This window comes from Spea bombifrons, chromosome 12 (assembly GCF_027358695.1).
Source record: "Spea bombifrons isolate aSpeBom1 chromosome 12, aSpeBom1.2.pri, whole genome shotgun sequence".
Lineage (NCBI taxonomy): Eukaryota > Metazoa > Chordata > Amphibia > Anura > Pelobatidae > Spea > Spea bombifrons.
Window position 1 is genome coordinate 13,316,339 of NC_071098.1, and position 16,162 is coordinate 13,332,500.

General features: G+C 39.1%; 1 protein-coding gene across 2 annotated transcripts in view; it reads left to right on the forward strand.

Annotated features, from left to right (window-relative positions):
• Positions 1-3,170: 3,170 nt before the first annotated feature.
• Positions 3,171-16,162, forward strand: part of ALG9 (ALG9 alpha-1,2-mannosyltransferase) — a 53,942-nt gene continuing 40,950 nt past the window's right edge. For both annotated transcript variants that reach the window (XM_053452617.1, XM_053452618.1), the window contains exons 1-8: positions 3,171-3,315; positions 4,164-4,302; positions 6,013-6,147; positions 8,321-8,391; positions 11,097-11,185; positions 11,918-12,053; positions 12,737-12,824; positions 13,598-13,703. In XM_053452617.1, the coding sequence (XP_053308592.1) occupies positions 3,209-3,315; positions 4,164-4,302; positions 6,013-6,147; positions 8,321-8,391; positions 11,097-11,185; positions 11,918-12,053; positions 12,737-12,824; positions 13,598-13,703 (871 nt within the window). In that variant the 5' untranslated portion in view covers positions 3,171-3,208. The remainder of the gene's footprint in view (positions 3,316-4,163; positions 4,303-6,012; positions 6,148-8,320; positions 8,392-11,096; positions 11,186-11,917; positions 12,054-12,736; positions 12,825-13,597; positions 13,704-16,162) is intronic.

Here is a 16,162-nt window from a genome sequence, read left to right on the forward strand (position 1 = left end):
TGCGTCTTACTACATTTATAACATACAAGTCTTTCAGGGACGATGAAGGATTATGCACCCTATAAAGGGCTTTAAATAGAATTAATATTTCAGAGCTTCTTGATCCAAGGAGAAATCCGATTGCCTTTTGGAGTCAAGAAGGAATTTTTTCCCCTGATGGCAGAATTCGAAATAGCTTAATTAGGGGTTTTTTGCCTTCTTTTGGATCAAGAGTAAAAAAAAGTTAAGTAGAAGGGTTGAATTTAATGGACTTAGGTCTTGTTTCAACCCTATGTACTATGTATGTAACTATGTATGTAACTAACACTCTAAAGCTCTTGGCTGCCCGTTCATGAACAGATTGGCTTGGATCTCACATCATAACATCTGCGAACAGACCAGCTTGGAGAACACATCATAAGGACTCCGAAGCCCACGTTCAGGAAATATTTCTACCCTTCAGGGCTGTAACTTCAAATTTCTACTCGGCACACAGGATACGTGTAATTAAACTAACCTAAAAACAAATCTAAAATATAAAACTAACCAATAAATAATATTTAAAACTTTATCGTTCAGCTCTTGTTGTTGTGTCTTTCTTTGTTCTTTGTTACTAAACACAGCTTTAAGATAACTTTGTTTCACAAAACAAAAGTATGGACATGGGTCATTAGCCATGTATATAGACTGTAGGTGATCATTAATTTTTCGGAAAACAAAATAATCATTTGGCCGAGAAGTAACGCAAAAAACTTGCAAAATTCAAAGGATTAAATTAAATACACCAGCATACCTGCCAGCCATTCCGTTTTTAATTAGACAGTCCCGATTTGAATGTATCTCTCTTGGCCCAAGGAGTTGCAAAATTGATAGAGGTCTATTAAAGCTTCAATGCCCCGGTCTCTAGATAATACCTCCGCTTTGGACATCGGAAATGTTAAGGGTTTTAGGAGGTCAGTGGTTTCAATTTCTTTAGAATCTGCAGTTTGCATAGAAAAAAAATGTGCCTTGAGTATATGAGTAACACTAGAAAGGCCCTTCCATAGATATGGATGAATAACTTTCAAGGGGAGTGTGTCAATGCTCAGTATGGGAAACAGAATCAACAATGGAGGATGTGCTCCCCAGGAATGGACAGGGTTAATTTCTAGCATAGGAGCATTACGGTAAATTGCTGTAATCTTGAAAGAAAAGATACACTATGGTTCAAAAGTTTGGTTCACTCAGCTGGTTTTATGGAAAACAAGGATATTTCTGGGTGTAACATAATTACAAAAGGGTTTTCACAATCAATTAGCCTTTTAATCTTAAACTTGGGTCAACAAACACAACGTGCTATTGGAACACAGGAGTGATGGGAGTGATAAAGGGCCATTGAAAGACAGGAGTGATTGGAGTGATAAAGGGCCATTGGAACACATGAGTGATGGGAGTGATAAAGGGCCATTAGAAGACAGGAGTGATGGGAGTGATAAAAGGCCATTGGAACGCAGGAGTGATGGGAGTGATAAAGGGCCACTGGAACGCAGGAGTGATGGGAGTGATAAAGGGCCATTGGAACACAGGAGTGATGGGAGTGATAAAGGGCCACTGGAACGCAGGAGTGATGGGAGTGATAAAGGGCCATTGGAACGCAGGAGTGATGGGAGTGATAAAGGGCCATTGGAACACAAGAGCGATGGGAGTGATAAAGGGCCATTGGAACACAGGAGTGACAGTAGTGATGGGAGTGATAAAAGGCCATTGGAACACAGGAACGATGGGAGTGATAAAGGGCCACTCGAACACAGGAGTGATGGGAGTGATAAAGGGCCACTGAAACACAGGAGCGATGGGAGTGATAAAGGGGCATTGGAACACAGGAGCGATGGGAGTGATAAAGGGCCATTGGAACACAGGAGTGATAGGAGTGATGGAAGTGATAAAGGGCCATTGGAACACAGGAGCGATGGGAATGATAAAGGGCCACTGGAACACAGGAGTGATGGGAGTGATAAAGGACATGAAAAAACTGCAATACTGCACTTTTACTGCAGTATTACTGCACATTTACTGCAGTTTTACTGCATTTGTACTTCACTGTACTGCATTATTACTGCACATTTACCGCACTTTTTATTTTATATTGCAAACCTACAGTTGTACTTCAATATACTGCAGCTTTATTACATTTGTACTTCCGTACAAAAATAACTACAGTAAAACTGCAGTACAGTGAAGTACAAATGCAGTAAAACTGCAGTAAATGTGCAGTAATACTGCAGTAAAAGTGCAGTATTGCAGTTTTTTCATGTCCAAAAAATAGCAGTATTACTTCAGAAAAACTGCAGTAATTTTTTCATAAGGGAACCTTTGCTTTAACGTAAAAAGTATTATATTTTCAATAAATGCTTGAATGATAATGAAACTGACTTGTCATTTAATAAAACAGATTAATTCGTCAATCATAAAATACTATCATAGTGTTAATATATTTGGACTTTTGGTATTTGTCTCAAATAATTATTAATGAAACATGCAAATTTTGCGTGACTCATTCTACTCAAGAAGAGGACTGTAATAAGGCTGCCGGTGCCATCGCTGCCCTCTAAACAGGGAAATAAATATATGCGATCATAAAATGTTAATAATAGATATCAATAAAAATGTTAATATTAATGAATGTCAATGGAATTAATTTAATTAATGGATAATTAAATGCGAGTGAATGAATTGAGTATCAATAGATAGATAATTTATAATTTAATATGAATTAAAAAATATAATTAGTGTAGGTGAATTCATGTTTAGGATCCACCTTTTATACATATATATATATATATATATATATATATATATATATATATATATATATTTACTCACAAAGTCCATTGCACACCATTCCAAGTTTATATATATATATATATATATATATATATATTACAGCAAATTATAACCAGTTATATATATATTAATTATTGTACTGAGGAATGATCTACCAAGCGCTAGATAACGTGTATGAAATACATATAAATAATAATTCTATTATCTAAAATCTAAACTGGAGGATAAAAAAGGGAATATAACAGACGTGGTTTTATTTGTATGGCTGGGTATGACACGTGTATTGTTAGAATTGCATGGAGTTAATGCGCATGTGTGCTGCCTTCTTCCCTGAGTAAAGATGGCGTCTTGGTGCTTGCCAGCGATGACGCGACCCCGGAAGTGAGTTCTCTTGCCCCCAGTAGTAATGGCGTCTAAGGGGGCTCGGCAGCGGGTGAAAGGAACCAGAGGAGAAAAAGAGGAAAACAGCTGGAGGCAGAAGGAAGAAAGCCGGGTAGCGGAGCACAGAGCAGAGTGAGGGATGCCCTTTGTGTTGGGGGCATAGATATATGGCTGTTTTAGTGATGGGTGGGATACTCGTGTATATTGCATTATAGCTGCCATTTACGTTTGAAATGGGCATGGTGTGTGGTTGTGTCCCCCCTTGTTATAGAGAATAAAGTTTTCCCATCCTTCTGTACCTCATAAACATCATTAAAGCAGCCCCTGGCCGTTTCCTGCGGACTATGCTTCTGCGTGGTGTGTGATTTCATTATGGATCGTTCCATAGGGTGTTTGAACACATATACCGGTAGTTAGTCAGCACGATGAATGAAAGATTGTGGCAGAATAAACATTCTTAGAGTGTGGAAGAAAGGTGGAACAGTGGTCCAGCAGAAGTGGTAGTGGTCACTTTATTGCCCCTGAAGGCTAGTGAGGTGACCTGCTGCTGCAAAGGATGCTGCTTAGTACAAACATCAGTATTCATTAATCTGCTATTCCCTTTACAGTTACACATTTCAAATATTAAAACCATTTGTTCTTTACTATTATGATCCAGTGGAGTTATTTAAAAAGAAATGTCCTGCTGCAAAGTTTTAAAAGTGGCCTTATCGCTATAGCAACTAAAGAGGTACTGTTCTTCTTGTTATGGTAGGAATGAGGTATTGGGTGGTAAATTCCTATTGGTAATGAGTTAAGTTAGGAGTGTCCTGTGTAACGTGTTACCTTATACGATACATGGGAAGATAGACGCCTGGTTGTCCATCACTATGGCCCCCCAATAACAACCGCCCCCCAAAAAAGAACCAGTTATTCCAGGAGCGATGGCGCTTATTTTGAATCGGCATGTAAGCTGTTTTGCGGTGTTGTTGTTGTTGCAGGTCCGCATGTAGTACAGCAGGTCAGGTGTGGGCACCCGAGGGATCTACTGCCTTCAAATGCCTGGTTTCTGCCAGGTTTTGCGCGGCATTACTGAGCAACATCTCAGACTGCGATGAAACGTTCAACTACTGGGAACCTGTGAGTATCGAACGCCGCATAGAAAAGCTGTGTACTTTTGAGTTACTTTGGACCACTTGCTGTCCAGATTCACTAAAGGGAAAGTTGCTTTAACTCTTTCACTATATGTTATGGATGCCTATGTAGCCGTGTGCCTACCCACTAAGCTATGCGTTATGGAGGGCTATCTTAGCACTTCTTGCTGGTGCTTTGCATGAAAGTGCCATAAGACTAGATTGCAAACTTGCTGGTAGGGTCTTCGATGCCTGCTTTCTCTATATGCATAATCATCTCTCTGTTATGTGCTTGTTAACCACCCCATGCAAACTGTCCATTTAGTGAATCAACCCCTGTGTGTTTTGTGCCACATCCTCGGAGGTTGTATATTTAGTAAAATTAAAGATATTGATCTAGTGTATACTGCCTTCTTCGCCATAAGTTGCAAATGGTGGCAGTGCATAAAATAGACTAAAACATGTATACGTGTATCCAAATTGCAGACATCTAACCTGCGCCCCTCCAGCTGCTGCGGGACTACATCTCCCATACTCCTCAGCCAGCCCCTTAGCTGAAAGAGCATTATGGGAGATGTAGTCCTGCAGCAGCTGGAGGGCCGCAGGTTGGACACCCCTGCCCTAGATAGAGGTGCACGTGAGGGTCTCAGAAGACTCCGGCTAGCAGCACTTTAAAAGCCTACGCTTTAACGGTTTGTCGGATGTTTTATCACATGCAAGGAGATGTGTCGTGCAGAATCCACATTAATGTAAAGGGATCTCTAAGCTATCACATAGATTGAGGTGCGTATGAACTCTGGACTGTCCCTTTAAAGAAAAAGTGATCAGCCATAGATGCAACTGCTTCATATTGCTTCTTTACCTCTGGCTCTTCACTTATCAGCATTAATATTAAACATGTTATCTGCTGTTAACAGATTGAACATTTTCTGTGTCCAGTATTGTATATTTACCTGACATAGAATATCCTAGTTTTCTGACTAGAGCTCGCTAGAGGCTTCTGCCAAGTTGCAGATATTGTGTCCGTTGCACACTGGATTAAATTGTTTAAGTGTATTGTTATCTTATCACGTCAGCATTTTCTTGATGTGCTAATAGAATAGTCACTTCATTCTGTTCTACTGAAGTAGTGCTTTGGGAACGGCTAAAATAAACAAGTTATAATATTCAAAGAAAACCCTAAACGCTTTAATAATTAAATATAGCTTTTTATCGATTATCCTTTGTGAAGTAAGCCCGTACCTTTCCCAAAATAAATTTTAATCGTCAATTTTTGTAGCATTTTAATTTGCATGTCACATGACCCCGACATAGAATGGTGATAGGTTAGACATCTTAGTTGCTTTTATAGCTGAAAAACTTTTTTGTAATCTTAACACATCTGTCTAAAAGGCAACGCTCTTCTCTATTAGGGTAAAAAAAATCTGTTTTCCTCAAAATAAACTTTTTAGGCAGCTACATATTTGGTTTTCTCAAAATAAAAAGGGTACTTATTTGTCATGTGCTCTAACTCTGTCCAAGCCTTATCTGCTAGATAAATATCTTTCGACATGTTATAAACAATATAATTTCTTAGTCTTACCAATAGGGACCCACTGTCTTGTGAAAATGTATGTACAAATAGATTTCATTGAATAAGCAGGACTTTGTAAGCATTACCATAATTAATCTATTACTGAAATATTCCCAAAAATGATATATATTTTTGTTATTTTAGACACACTACCTCGTATATGGCAAAGGATTCCAGACATGGGAATATTCCCCAGCCTACGCGATTCGCTCGTACGCTTACCTCTGGCTACATGCATTACCCGCCTGGTTTCATGCCCACGTCCTGCAGACAAATAAGGTAAGCACATTTTCATTTTAAGAAACTGCCTTCAGGAATAACAGGACCAAATCACTTTGTAAAACTAAAAAGTGCTATTCATTGCTATAAAAAAAAAAACAATGATCATTTTTGGTGGTAGATTCACAAATCTAAGGAGTTTTAAACACAATTGTAGCATGGTTGTACATTATCAAATCAGTACAGTAGATTACCAGTACCTTGCCCAAAACTTTATAGTCTAGAGGGGAAAGTACACGGGAAACATGGAACAGAAAACATTGTAAATTGAGAGCGTATTTATTTATTTTATTTTTAAAGACATTTTTATAGGGATTCAACAGCACAGACAGAGTTTATATTTTATAACCAGGCCCCTGGGTCAGTGTGTCTGGCCAGAATAGTGTTTGTCCATACGATCCCCATCCATTCATTTAGTCTATAACGAGTATTAGAGGGAGAGTATGGATGTGTATGTAGATGACAGGGGGATACGGAAGGGTTCAAAGGAAACTTTGAAGAATATTTAATTCTAAAGGTCAGTGGTGTTTAATTATAAAAATAAATATAAAACTATAAAATAAATTACCGTATTTGCTCGATTATAAGACGACCCTGATTATAAGACGACCCCCCAAAATCTGAATATTAACTTAGGAAAAAAAGAAAAAGCCTGAATATAAGACGACCCCAAAGGAAAAAAGTTTTACCAGTAAATGTTAATTCATGTAAACTATTTTTTTTAATAAAAGCTATGATTGAGAAAAAGATTTTTTTTGTTTTTATTTCTTGTATTTTCCAACCTGTCCCCCAGTTACGCACATCTGCCCCCAGGCTTGCCACTCCAATATGGCACTGTGGCCCATGATATGCCTTTTAACCCTCTATATGCCACTGTGCCCCATGGTATGCCTTTTGACCCCCTACGTGCCACTCTGCCTCCAGAAATGCCTTATACCCCTATATCCCATTCTGGCATTTAGGGGGTTAAAATGCATATTATGGGGCAGAGTGGCATATAGGGAGCTATAAGGCATTTCAGGAGGCAGAGTGGCATTAAGGGAGTTAAAAGGCATTGTATAGAGCACTCTGCCTCCAGAAATGCCTTATACCCCTATATGCCACTCTGCCATTTAGGGGGTTAAAAGGCATATTATGGGGCAGAGTGGCATATAGGGAGGTATAAGGCATTTCAGGAGGCAGAGTGCTCTATTAAATCCCCCCTTAACGCCACTCCAGAAATGCCCTATGCCCCCATTTAACACACACACACACACACACACACACACACACACCCTATACCCCCATTTAACTAACACACACACACACACACACACACTCACTCTCTCTCTCTCTCTCTCTCTCTCTCTCTCTCACCCCCCTTCCCCCGCTCTCCCCCCTCTCTTACCGGTGCTTCCAGCCGGGGCAGCGGGTTGACGTCGCCTTCTGCTGCAGCCGGAAGGAGGTGTGGCTAGCAGCGGGAGTTTGTATGCGTCCGTCGCGTATACTTTCCCCGGCTGTCAGAGATCAAAGTTCCCCGCACCGGTGCGGGGAACTCTGATCTCTGACAGTCGGGGAAGGTCTATGCGACGGACGCAGACAACCCCCGCTGCTAGCCACACCTCCTTCCGGCTGCAGCGGACGTTGTCTACGCGGATCGCGTAGACGTCAACCCGCTGCCCCGGCAACACAGCAGGAAGCACCGGTAAGTGTGTGTATGATGGGGATGGGGGGGGGTCGGGTGAGACAGGAGGATCCAGGTCCCCTGCAGCGGTGCGGGGGATCTGGATCTTAGTCTCCTAATCAGACCTCTATTTGAGGTCTGATTAGAAGACGACCCCGATTAGAAGACGAGGGGTATTTTTCAGAGCATTTGTTCTGAAAAAAACCTCGTCTTATAATCGAGCAAATACGGTATTTACATCGGGAGCGCATGGTTGAATGAATCAGGTACAAAGGGTACACTTCCTTAGTACTGTGATTGACTAGCTTGTACGTGGTTTATATACATCATTATCCCATCCGTAAAATAAAAGTGCCTTTTTCTGGTTTGTCCAACATAGTTTTTTTTATAATATATATTTTTTTCAGTTTTCTCATTGTATATTTTGTTGAGTTTCTGCATATTGTCGGAATAATGCTTATGTTTGCCTTACGATTCTATTAATATTATTGTGTGTTTATTTTTTTGTAGGTCCTGGTGTTTTACTTTATACGATGTTTTCTAGCTTTTATTAGCTGTGTTTGTGAACTTTATTTCTACAAGTAAGTATCTAGCACTAAAAATTGACAAAAAGTGGCCCTCAACCTGTTTGTTCCTATAGCTGCATGTCACTAATTTGTAATGAACACATTAATACGGACATCATTCAAAATCAAACATGAAGCATATTTTGATGAGCAGGTTTGTCATCTTTCTTTTGCACAAAAAATTTTATATGTAGGTTCAAGAATTTTAAAGCACAAATGTGGAATCAAAGTGTTAAGGCAGCTGGGATAAAACATTTAATCATGAGAATCATATCTAATGACGTTATCTCTCTGTAACATACACTGTTAGACCCTTTATATGTTGCTGAGGACCCCAGTTGGAGAACCGTGGGTTTATAAAACTTTGCATAGACAATGGATGCTGATCTGTCCTCCATTCATAAGAAAAAAGATAACAGTCTAATTACAGTAGTTCTGTATATATAACATGTATTATTAAAATTCCCTTGAATTGTGATGTCAGCCGATCCCCAAGGTATATGAACGCCTAAAGTTAAGCTGTTATGTTCAGGTGGGATAATTTGACAGACATTCAGACTAAACTGAGACAACAGTTATTGTGTGAAACAACAAGTTCTTTCTTAGCTTTTGTCTGCTTTACCCCATATAGTGATAAGGCGTACATGTATTCTGCCATTTTAGGCTGCCACATTTTTAAAGGAAGAGCAGAGAGCCAAGACAACATAGCATGGAAGAGCAGAGAGCCATGTGAAACATAGCATTTGACAGCCAACATGTTTAGGCCCACCTAGTCTGCTCATTTTCGTGTTGTCAAGACTCAGACCTTAATCAGTCCATGGTCTTGCCTTAGATTCAAGATCCCATGCACGTTTAAACTTCCTCACTATATTACCCTGTGCTGCTTCTGCTGGGAGGCCCTTCCATTTATTTGCCTTTGTCTCAGTAAAGAAAAGCTTCCTTACTTTACATCTAAGCCTCTTACCCTCTAGTGTTAGATTGTTGGGCTGGCGAGTAAAAAAGGCCATACATGTAGCTTATCATGCAGTCTATACCAGGAACTCTCTATCAAAAGCAGAGCCTAATGTTCACTCACATCTACTGTTTTTACAGCAATATTAAAGCAATTTGTAAAATTTTGATTCAGCTGCAATAATACATTGTTGTACAAGGTAACCAGAATACAGCCTCTAATAAGGCTAATTTATTCCTGTATGGAATATGCATAACATTATTAGCAGCATACCTCCTAGGTGTCCCATTGCAAGCTGGACAGTCCTAATTTTGGGGCACCGAGGATCATGGGCTAGTAAGGGAGATGAGAGGATCTTCCACGACTACCCATTGAGCTGCAGCAATGCTGTATGATGTCATATTCTGGGACTCTGCTTTAATACGTTGACTCTTGACAGGTGGCTGGATGGTGTTGCCCCTTGCCCGGCCTTTAACTTGTGCAGGGCCCTGGACTTATGTAAAGGGTCATAGATATTTATCAGAATCATTGCTTCCTAAAATATAGTGAACATGGGCCTGTCCAAAAGAACAACCTAGTCCCCACCATTGTGATACATATATATATTTTTTAAATACATTGACATGTTTAGTAACGCTCCATTAAAGTAAATGAGAGCTGGGCTTGTAATGAAATCATATTATTGCAGAGCATCCTTCCACTGCTGGCTGACTGCAGATTACGTGATGTTCAGCGAGTGAATTGGGCTTTGTAGCTCTCTAGCCACGGGAGTGAAAGCATTTTGTGGATCCCTTTTTCAACAAGATGCTTCCATTACGTATGGCCTAGACATGTCGGCAAAGAAAATATTCCAAATCTTCCACTTGAAGAATCCTACTTTTGAGCGTTCAGATCCCTTCTAGTGTTAACAACCCAACGCAATAACAGAAGTTGGCTAAATAATTTTATAGCTGTAACTAAAAAAAAAAAGTTCATTGTGATGAAAAAGAGCAATTACAGGAAGATTGGCAACAACGGTGTAGCTCTGCAAAATAATTGTAAAGGTCTTTAGAGAATTTGTCTAGTGCTCCAAGATATCCTAATATCCCTAAAGAGCAATTATCTGAAACACGCCGAGTAATTGTTATGAATATTTCAATGTGGTTCCGCAAGAATACCACATTTCAAATCACGATCCTGTGTTATGTATAACATCTTCTGCCTAACCAAGTAGTTATGTGACTCACTGGAGTTATTAAAAAACTCCATTATTGCTGCTTCGTCTTATGAGCCTGGCATTTGCATACATATATAATGAGTACCAAGTAACATAGGGGCAATGTCACAAAGTATTCCCGTACTTAGTCGCACATTGTCTTCTTTACCAAACTATGAGTGGATAACCTTTGGAGTCTTACTTCTCTCTCACTCTCCCCTGGAAACACTGTATCGGAGTTCTTATTATTATTATTATTTATTGTTTTATATAGCGCCATTAAATTCCGTAGCGCTGTACAATGGGTAGACAGGACATAACAAGGAGTATGTAACATAACAATATGACTAGGAGGGCCCTGCTCAAAGAATAAAACAAGTATAGTATATGCATACATTGTACTGATGCTGATTTATAGTATCAGTGGAGTTACACACACACACACTATATATATATATATATATATATATATATATATATATATATATATATATATATATATGCAGATATGGCTCTATACTTTCATTATACCGAAGCTGATTTATATGTCTCTTTGTTTCCTTTCATTTTTAGGGCAGTATGCAAAAAGTTTGGCCTCCATGTTGGTCGGCTGATGCTGGCTTTCCTGGTGCTAAGCACAGGAATGTTTTGTTCAGCAGCAGGTAAGTTGGCTGTAATTAAAGAGGCAGGTAGTGCGGGGAGGATGCTAGCTCATAAGGGGCATTAATAGCAGAAAGTGACGTAGCCCCCCGGTCGCAGCTCTTATGTACAGTATTGTAGACCCAATCTGCAGAAGGATCTAGGTAGTCTAAATAGAGTCCATCGATGGCATAATAAAATGTTACATTAATTGCAGGATAACATTTATCTGGAAAAAAACAAACACATTTCCGTGCTTACATGTAATATGAGAAAGAAGGGATATGGTAGAAGCATGTCATGTTTAAGGTCACGCTTTAAAGCATATCTGTCGGTTTCTCCAATTCACACATTTTATATTTTTATATACTAAATAAACCTGTTTGTTGTGGGCACCATGGGGAGAGGTATCTTAACTTCTTCTCAGGATCTACGTGAGTATTAGTCCCCTATGATCTATCCTCGATTAAGCTGATGATAGTTGCAGATAGGGTCAGGATAAGAAGAGAGGACAAGGGAAAGCACGGGACGTTGGTTATACAATGATGGCCCTGTTGCTCTGAGACATAGACCTTCAGATAAGTATTTCCGAAACACAGTATTCCAAAAACCACGATCTTTAGGTAGTACTTATTAATGAATCTTATTCGAAATACCATGATGGTGACAGTTCATAGAGGACAGATCACTTTATAGGGGACTATACATCTAGAGTTCTGCGCTAACATCTCTGCATGTTTTCTGCTTGCTCGCAGCGTACCTCCCCAGTACTTTCTGTATGTATACCACAGTGATAGCCATGACCGGCTGGTATACGGAGAAGGTTGGCTTGGCCGTGCTTGGAGTGGCTGCGGGGGCTATTTGGGGCTGGCCCTTCAGTGTTGTCTTAGGGTAAGGATGATTTGTATTAACATTTGCTGGTTCCACCAAATGCTTGGGCTGCCATCTGCTTGTAGGTGGCTGTAACGAGAATTTATTCTTGCCGTGTTTGTAGACATTCCAGAAGGTAACAGCGTTGAGGAATAATCAAACCTTTTATAGGAGATATTAACTAACATCTCTTGCATGCTATTATAAGTAAAGACATATAAACAGGTCAAAGCTACTTCCTAACTGTGGATTGAATGTTCTCACCTCTAAGAAGGGCAAAGTGGCCATTTTTAAACCTACAACAGAGTGTGTGTACTTAAACAAAATCCCTTAATCACTGAAATAAGCTTCCCAAGTTTAAAATATTTTTGTATCCATCATGTCTACTAGTATGGGATGGATTTTAGCTTTGTATCCTCTTAGCTGAACTAACAACAAAAAACATTGCGGAGTTTAACCCCTTAATGACAAAGCCTGTACATGTACGGGCTCAAAATGCATTGTTTTCAATGGGTTTTGGGACCGCCCATTGTCCTTAAAGGCTTAATATTTAGTTTTCGGACTACAGTCCCATTAACGTAGTACCCGCTGTCTCAATTCTTTCAAAATAATTCCGTTTGACTTGTATGATGTGCCTGCCCTTCCTGCAGAGCATTTATTTTTATGTTTTGAATAGAATCCACCAATTCCCTTATTTTTTTCAGGATACCTATTGCCTTTGATGTCCTGTTCCTGAAGCGAAAGTGGAAGAGTTTTATCAACTGGTGTTTAGTGGCACTAATATTGTTTTTGGTGAGTTTCTAAAAGATGTTTAATGATTGTGAACGTTCAAGAACTGCCTTTGGTATCTGGGTGTTTAAACATTTCTATATTTTATAATTGGTTTACTTTCTGAATGTGGTTTATAGCACGGATCTAACAACGGCAATTAATAATACATTATACAAGACAAAGTGACTGACTGGCTCCTCAAACAGCATAGTTACTTTAGTATAGTCCATACAGCTGGTCCGGGAATGACCATGAGCAACCACTCCTCCATATTAATTACTATTAGTGGTCATTAACAGTCATACAGGATCATCATTTTATATAGTTATCAACTGCATTGTAGTGATAGTCAAAAATGGATAAATTTAATCTTGGACTTTGTAATTCACTCTTTGTAAACCTAATAATCATGTGTTGTGCTGTCCTGATACATTCATATATGTTTCAACTCCATATTGATAATGTCTACAATTTAATGTTCATTAAATATATATTATGTTTACTGTAGTAGCTACTAATCCATTCTTGGAAGCCTGATTTAAACTCCTTCTCTCACGCAACACAATCATTTACTTCCTTAACTTCTACTGCTAAAAAAATTACTGAATGTGAAATTCATTCCATTGCATTAAGAAACATGGAAAATCTAATGCATCCCCTACAGAGCTGCATTATATAAAAACAAAAAGGTATTTCATCATAATTTAGCATGTTAACAAGCCCCCTGTCTATTTGTCTGATGTGTGGAAAGACCCCACTGCTTAATTGACAATCCTTCTCTTGTTCTGTTACAGGTCCCCCTGGCGGCCATTGACAGTTATTATTACGGCAAGCTGGTAATAGCCCCTCTAAATATCGTCCTGTACAATGTCTTTACTAACCACGGACCCGACCTTTATGGTGAGTCTCTATACCTTTCTTCTTTGGCTTTACAGCAATATACAGGGAATGTTGGGAAGTAATTATGGCGCCAACACTCAATCACAAGCCCATGTTTCCGCTATTCTTTTGTAAAGATTCAGTGATGGCCTGTAATGGGGGACAAAAATCCTGTGAATACTGTGCATGGCGACCTATCCTCGAGGAGCACTCTGTCAGTACATACTGGGCTCAGGTTATTGCATTACAATGTACAAAGTTGAAAGTTTCCATCAACTCAAAATATGAAAATTAACACAAACTCAAAAACTATGAAAATTAAGCCAGTGACTGGAGGGCCAAATGCCTCCGTGACGAAGTATCCAAATGCTCGTAGTGAAATGTACCAACAGGAAGTCTGAGTACAAAGTGAAATCCAAAACAATCCAGTGTAAGGAAAAATCGCTGCTGTATTTCCAGATCAAAATTACGGACAAACACGGCGGACAGAATAACAAGAAATGGCCTTCCGTGTTCCATACACTACAGCGTTTAATCATAGGCTATGAATCTGGAAATAAAGCATCAGTTTTTACTGACCTTCTTTTAGATTGTTCTGTTTTTCTCTTGGTATATGCTAAGGAGCAGAGGTGGCTCAGTGACCTCCTGTACCTTGTAATTCATTGTTGACCGTGTTCTGGGTATGGAAGAGTTAATGCTGTAATAGTCCCTCTCTCACAGTGAAATACCCTGGGTTGTCTTCGCTTCAAAAAAAACTATACTATTGTGAGGTCTTTTGAGCTGATGCACTACTAAACCGTCCAAAATGAGACATAGGCTGCAGCCGAATACATTTTGGGGGCTTTCTCTGCAGTTGCATGTAATCTGTGCAAACAATCCGAAGAAACATGGCCAGAGATTGGTGACGAAATGGTGGCATGATAATTGTCTAAATGGTTCGTGCAAAATACTGTGGGTTGCCTTTCCCAAAAATATATATATGTTTTGTGAGGCTATTTGAGTTGGTGGGCTGCTAAACAAGGTATGGGAATGTTCCATTTTATGCCCCGTTACTTCCAAAAACATAGAAAAAATATGCATGCCTTTTCACATTAATTACATTAATATATTTTGTGGTATTTTGGCCAACGGAACTTGTCTGGGACCATTTTCATATTAACGTTCATCATTATTTTAACCCCTTAAGGACAATGGGCGGTCCCTAAACCCATTGAAAACAATGCATTTTGAGCCTGTACATGTACGGGCCTTGTCATTAAGGAGTTAATGTATTATTTGTAGTAAATGTGGGAGTGTGTATCTAGCTTTCTCTGTCCTTGAAAAAAAACAATATATCATTTGTGTGGCTCCATGAAAAATTAAAAAGGAGAATCATACCTGAATCTATACCCCATATCCATGGCGATCTCCTTCTGTACCACATCTTACTTTACTTTTTTCTCTTGTCCCCTACTCTTTTCACTCGATTTTCTGTTTAAACTTAGTTAAGAGTCACTGTAAAAGAATTCGCACTTGGTTAGCAATTCAGTTTGAACAAATGTGAACATCAGATTAATATTCCATACATGATTGGTTTGTATGTAACATCAGCATGTGTAAAAAATGTTGTTAGGTGACAGCGTTGCATTTTAAAACTAAATGTAATAAAACATCTTTAAATAAAAATAAAGGAGACTTGTGGTAAAGGAACCATAGTGTAAAAATGCTGAAAAAAGCTAAGGTTTCTGGGCACAAAAAAAACATCAGTAAAGAAGAGGTTAATACACAGCTAATCCATTTATCAGGATTTTCTTTTTTTTACGGGGTGCCCTTGTTAGAAATGTAGTTATTTTGGGGATCGGCCACTAGGTGTCACTGTCGCGTCACAGTTGACTTGCAGCTGATGCTGTTCACTTTTTGACCTGCGGTGCTATGGAAAGTTCATTCAGCGACAGCCCAACTAAAACTACAAGAGTTTATATGCTAAACAATAAACTGATGTTACCATAGCTTCCATATTTTGCTTTTTAACCTCAATCTATACAAATGGTCAGCCACTCAACCACAAATGTGGTCCTTCTTTGCTAAAAAGACAATGTTGCTTGCCTCATAGGCATCCATGACAGTACCATAAAACATGGCGACCATGGGTTTGGTGTTGAGACGTTCCATAGAGGATAAATGCTCTGTGAACATACATAAGCACATTCCCAGTTCTAATGCACAGACACACATCATTCAGGGGCAGCCACCAGGTAATATTGTGAACAATATTCATCATAAATAACACCTAATGCATTTACACCACTGTGGTGATGGTACCACATACATACAAACGGTATTTTCTAATGTCACGTCTTCCTGGATCATAAACCAACAAAATACATTAGATAGAAATAAATTATACAAAAAACTTTTCTGTTCCTATATAGAGACATCTAGGCTGTCCTTTTATTGGAATGGCCAGTCATACAATGAACTATACTAACAGCATGAAGAAC